Raw genomic sequence first — 6,431 nt, 5'->3', positions numbered from 1 at the left:
AGATTAAATAGTTTGCATAAAAAATAATATATATACATTTTAGAAATTCAAAATATAAAAAATATTTTTATGAAATAGATTAAATAGATAATCAATTATTTCCATATCAAATAATTATTTAATCATTATAGTAAAAAAAATTAAATTATTACTTAAACATTTTAATCATTTAAAAAAAGGTTAATATAATGATTGGGGATATTAATAGAAGATAAAGAGATATGGATAGCCTATGAATATAATTTTATATACTTTTAAATAAAGTAAGAAAAACTTATTATTTCACAACTTAGATGACAAACTTTTTTAGAATGGTGGCTTAGACGTATTTTAAATTGTTCTTATTTTATATATTTTGTCAATGACAAAATTTGGACTTTAATAAATGATTATGTCATTAGTGATTTTTATATTAATTAAAAATAACAATTGTCGTCATCTTTAACTTGTGTCATATGTAAAATATCTTAAATTACAAAATGTAAATTTGATATATATATATATATATATATATATAAAAGTTCAATTGAGAAATTAAAAAATGTTTCGTTCTCAGCTAATCAATTATTTTTATCGGAAAAACCTCTAACCTACCGGCGTAAATGGGAAAATAATATACATGTGTTTTCCAACAAATAATATTTCCTTAAACTATGTTAATGATTACTTAAATATAAAAAAACATAGTTTTTTTATTTTTATTTTTTATTTTTAAGGAGCTATTTTTATCGAAAAATGATTTTAAATATATCAAAATTCATTACTTTTTATTCTCTATAAGTAGACATACATATTGATATAGTTTTAAGATAAAATAAAATTTTTATTTTTTTTATAGTTTTAGCTCTTGTTATTAATAAGTGAATAAAAATATATCAGATTTTTACTACGCCTGCATTCGTTATTCACTTATGAATAAAAAATATAATTAATTTTTTTTTACAGTTTAAAATATCATTTATATATAAATATAACATATATAAACTCTTTACAGTTTACATCAGCTCTCGTCATATGTTATATATTTACATATGATAAAAACGTGTATTAGTCTTCTCACAAGTTATATTTATATATGAAAAACACATTTATCATAATTTTATGACAGTTCATTTGTTATTCATATATTAATAAGTAGTTCAATTTTTTATAACACGTCGTCTTTTATTAACATACTATTTATGTATATTCGAACAACAAATAAACTATAACAAAAATCTGATAAATTATTTATTTATATATGAATATAACATATGACGACCACCAATATACATTTTATTCATATATAAATATAACATGTGACGAATAATGATGTAAAAAATATTTGTTTGACAAGAAAGTATTATTACGTGTTATATTTATATATAAATGATAATTAAATTATAAAAAAGATAAACATACATTTTATTCATAAATGGATAACAAATATACTGTAATAAAAATCTGATCGATTTTTATTCACTTATAAATAACGAAAGCTGAAACTCTAAAAAAAATAAATTTTTTTTATTTTATTTTAAAACTATATCAATATGGATGTCTATTTATAGAGAATAAAAAATAATGAATTTTCATATATTTAAAAAATCATTTTTCGATAAAAATAGCTTTCTAAAAATTAAAAAAACGAAAAAAATATTTTTGTGTATATTAAGGTAATAATTAACATAGTTTAAGGAAATATGTTTGGCTGTAAATATGTGTATCCGGTATCCATTTTCTCTGGTACGTCAAAGTGTTTTGTGACAAAACAAATGTATGACTGAGAATAATTCTCTCATTCTCAACATTTTTTTCTCAATTGAATCATTCTCTCTTTCTCTCTCTCTCTCTCTCTCTCTCTCTATATATATATATATATATATATATATATATATATATATATATATATATATATATATATATATATTTGATATTCATAATTGTTTATATATATTTTTTTAAAGCAAAATAATAAACTTATTCTCAAAATTTATATCTTATAAAATAATAAAAAAATTCAAATTTTTGATTAATTATTCCGATCTCAAATTATAAATATTCTTTTTTTTTTCAACAGTGATCTCTAGAGGTTTAAACCTACATCATTAATTCATACTTTATTCCACAAGAAAGCATAAGCTATTAGATAAATTGTATGTATCTCACATTACAAACAAAAGTCGTTAAAGTAAACACAAAAAATAATAACATGATCATGAAAAGAAAAATCCTAGAAAAGTAACATACACAGTATTAAAAAATTAAAATAAAAGAAAAAACTCAAGAAAATATTATAACTATTAATTGAGAAACAATCCGCAAGATATGGATTGAATTCTTCAACGTAATTAACTTATTGATGTGAAAAGCTACTTACGGATTTATTTCCTAATAACATAAAACAAGCACCACGATTTGATACGAACTAGTCTTGTACGCCAATGCTCTTTCGGTATACGATTGTATGATCATAAATCTTGTGTGGATCCGGAAGACTCTTGGAAACACTCTCCCTTTTCATGCATCTTGTGGCCCAAGCAAATAACTTTGGACTTTCTATCTTAAGACTGAAGTCTCCAAGAGTCTCATATGTATAAAAATGGTTGTAGTAAGACATCAATGCAATATCAACATAACCAAAAGTATCACCCATAAAATATGGTTTCTCCCCAAGCTCCCCTTCCAACACTTTGAGGTACCCAAACCATTCATGCCTTGCTTTTTCCATTTCTTGACCTTTCGGACCCGCCATGAATTTCATCCCAACGTCATATATAACCTATCAATGTTAACAAACTATGTGTAAGCTTTATGCTTTAGACAATACCTTGTTACCAAATAATCTTATCATTCAAGGGAGTAAAATTTTAAATATCTAAATAAGATTGTGTACAAATAAAAAAGTTCTACGTAACTTAATTTGTAGTCTATTTATCTGTAAAGCAATATCTTTTAATCAGTTAAATTCGACATTAAACTTTTAAGAGAAATTGTTACGGTTTTAAAGAATATATTCAAAAGTTATACTTGTCCTCAATAATTTCTAAACAATGATGATGTTTTATTAGAACATCTCCAATGAGAGCTTTTTCTAAAGTTTTTTATTATTTGGATAAGTTGTAAGATCATTAATTACCATCGGAGAACATCACTTTTTTGTTTATTTTTATTGACGGATCATTATATATTGAGTGGTCAATATAGTTTGATAGGATGGTCATTTAACCCCTTTATTTTTAATAATGTTTCATTTTCTCTCCCTCATTTAATGTTAATGTTTATTAAAGCAATTTATTGTATTATAATCAGTTATTTAAATATAAATGTTAAAAGATAGTATTTATTAAAATATTAAACGGCTAGCAATAATATTTATTAAAATTTTTTAAATTAAAATTTGACGTTTTAACAAACGATTAGTTAAATGAGAGAGTTTTATGGAACATTTAAATAGAAGTGGATAAATTAGCTAAATTAATTAAAAAAAAAAAAGTCATAAAAGAGATTAACTATTAGAGAATTTATTTAATTAGAGGTCGATATTAATGGATTGAAAATGTGACAATGTTTTTAACCTATAACCGAGATTTACCATAGGGGATGCTCCTAGTATTTTGCAATTACTTCATATACTTCAGAATAAAAATTGCCGCAACTTTAATGAGAGATTAAGGTTACATTTTAGTTTAGAGTAAATTACACGAATGATTCTTATGGTTTAGGATAATTTGCGTGTTTAGTTCTAAACTTATTTTTTTAACTCGGAAGGTCTTTATTATTTGTTTTTGTTACCCGCTCGGTTCATGTCTTACCTTAAAAAATTATTTTGCCCTCGACTTTTTTAATTTATTTAAATAAACACACCTCTAACCCCACACCTTCACCTTACCTTACCTATCAAACAATTTTTTTCTATTTAAATAATAGTTTTTTTAGATACGACAGGGACCAAGGGTGTAACAAAAATAAATAGTAAGGACCAAACACGTAACAAAAAAAAACAATAGGAACCTTCCGAGTTAAAAAAATTAGTTAGGGACAAGCGCATAAATTATCCTAATAAGGACCATTTGTATGATTTACTCTTTAGTTTATGAGAGATTAAGGTTAATGGAATGATTTTGTTTTATTGGAGTAAATTAAACGTATGATCCCTATGCTTTAGGGTAATTTGTGTTTTTGGTTCTAACTTATTTTTTTAATTTGGAAGGTCTTTATTATTTGTTTTTGTTACGTGATTAGACCATGTTTTACTTGAAAAAACTATTTTGCCTTTTATTTATTTATTTATTTAAATAAACACACCCCAATCTCATCGTCTTCATCCTATCTTACCTATCTCATAATTTTTTTTCTATTTAAATAAAAGTTATTTTAAGTAAGACAGGGACCAAACGCGTAACAAAAACAAATATTAGGGACCAAACACGTAACATAAACAAACAGTAAGGACTTTCCGAGTTAAAAAAATAAATTAGAAACCAAACACATAAATTACCTCAAACCATAGGGACCATTCGTGTAATTTACTAGTTTTATTGTAGGGCAAAATTGGAAGAATTTATTAATTTAAATCTCTCAAAGCTACTGATAGTCCGAGTAAAAAACCATAGCCTTAAAGTTAGCTAAATTATAGGTTACTTTTTAGTTTATTAAACATAGCCATAAGTCCATAATAAGTTGGAGATAACATGTTGATGCAGAAAAGGGTGTTATGATCAGAGATGATTTTAGTAAGATTTTCTACAGAGAATAACAAATAACGGTGTGGAATACGAATTTACCAATGTTTTAAAAGAGTTAACGAGCATAAATATGTATTTCCTTTCTTTGTTTGTGGAGAGAAATTAAAGAAGACAAAAATACATACATACCTTATCAATATAGTCAGCCCAAAACTTGGCTTGAGATCTAAGATAAGGATCTGAAGGCAACAATGGTGATTTACTCTTCCACAACTCATCAATGTACTCGACTATGATTTTGGATTCACATAGAGATCTTCCCTTGTGAATCAAAACTGGGATTTTTTTATGAGCCGGGTTGAGCTCGAGAAGAAGAGGGCTTTTGTGTGGCAAGTCTTCTTCTTTGTACTCATACTTGACGCCCTTTTCAGCCAAAGCAATTTTAACCCTTGCACCAAACATGCTTAGTCGCCACCCCAACAACACTACCTCGGATTCTCCCATTGACCCCATTGACTTCTTCACATTCAAATTAGAAAAGAGAACCACTGTATAACAAAAATAAAGAAATGGAAAAAGGATATATAGGAAATTATTGAAGTGTGATTGCACAAAGGCCAAAGCACAGTTTGTAGCCCCCTCTAATTGACGGTCTTCCTTCCCCCCTATTATTTTATTGTCATATAAAGTTTTATGTTGTATTAAAAAAACTAGATTTTGTCCCCTTTAATCCTTTATAAGGTTTTATGTTTAATAAAGGGTGCTCGTATTTGCAGAAAAATTCATGTATAAACAATTATTTAGAAAATTGATTTGTTTACCTTTCAATCAATCCCCATCATGTCATTACAAATATTTAATTGTGACCCTCCATTAAGAATTTCAAAAGAGTTTGATTTATTTAAAATATTTAAGTTTGGAGATACAAAATCCTAACTTACTTAATAGTTTTTTTGTAAAAAATTAACATTTATCTCGACTAGACTTTAAAACCGCAAATAATTAAGTGGTCTACGGTCAACGTCACATACATTACGGTTAACGGTTAATTGACTACTCTTTAGGGGCATTGAGCTACTGTTTGGTGGGTCGTCTACATTTTCAGGGTCCGTCAGTCCGGAATATTAGCTGATTTTGTGTGTGTTTAAAGTTTAAATTCTCTCTCAATTACGCCTTCAAAAAATAATCAAATGTGTCTCCAAATCTTGATTTTTTTTTGTTTTTCTTGTTTTTTTTGGAAAGAAGATTCCTCTTCGACTTGTTTTTCTTGTTTAGTATGAGAATTAGTAGATATGTTTTTTTCTTTAGAAAAAAACAAAAAAATTAAAAACTAAAACCATAGATTCCTAATAAACCTAAGGTATACAAACGTTTAATGCACAAAACGAGCATTAAATACTTGTACACCAAAATGTTTTGGCCGAAATAGTGGATCATTTATGGTCTATAGTTTCAGAAACAATAAACCACTCAGAGGATACCATAGACCATTTTTGGCCTAATGTTTTGTTTTGTAAAGATGAAAGAAATATTACTTAAATATATAACCCGCAATCGTTGACCGTTTAGTGAAAAGAGAAGATGATTTTATTGGCATACGGTTTTGATTGCTATTTTTGGTCAAGTCTTAAATTTGATTAAAAATAGAAAATTCAATAAAGAATTTGGCTAGATTAGTAATTGGGTTTTAAGTTTGACCCTCGTTTTAATTAAAAGTTTAAATTTATATTTTAGATGTTTATTTCTTTATTGTTTTGAAAAAAT

General features: G+C 26.0%; 1 protein-coding gene across 1 annotated transcript; it reads right to left on the bottom strand.

Annotated features, from left to right (window-relative positions):
* Positions 1-2,066: 2,066 nt before the first annotated feature.
* LOC111890335 (probable glutathione S-transferase) lies at positions 2,067-5,262 on the bottom strand. Its single transcript, XM_023886465.3, has 2 exons — positions 4,857-5,262; positions 2,067-2,761 (listed from the first exon to the last, which is right to left on the bottom strand). The coding sequence occupies exons 1-2, from the start codon at positions 5,178-5,180 to the stop codon at positions 2,408-2,410; spliced, it is 678 nt and encodes a 225-aa protein (XP_023742233.1). The 5' UTR covers positions 5,181-5,262; the 3' UTR covers positions 2,067-2,407.
* Positions 5,263-6,431: the final 1,169 nt, after the last annotated feature.

This window comes from Lactuca sativa, chromosome 1 (genome assembly GCF_002870075.4).
Source record: "Lactuca sativa cultivar Salinas chromosome 1, Lsat_Salinas_v11, whole genome shotgun sequence".
Taxonomy (NCBI): domain Eukaryota; kingdom Viridiplantae; phylum Streptophyta; class Magnoliopsida; order Asterales; family Asteraceae; genus Lactuca; species Lactuca sativa.
This window is presented reverse-complemented; position numbering and strand designations above follow the sequence as displayed.

Bases quoted from the DNA above. Each gene is read 5' to 3' on its own strand.
- LOC111890335 (XM_023886465.3), bottom strand. From the start codon at position 5,180: ATGGGGTCAATGGGAGAATCCGAGGTAGTGTTGTTGGGGTGGCGACTA. The intron at 2,762-4,856 runs GTATGTATGTAT...TAACATTGATAG, and splicing joins GGGCTGACTATATTGATAAG to GTTATATATGACGTTGGGAT.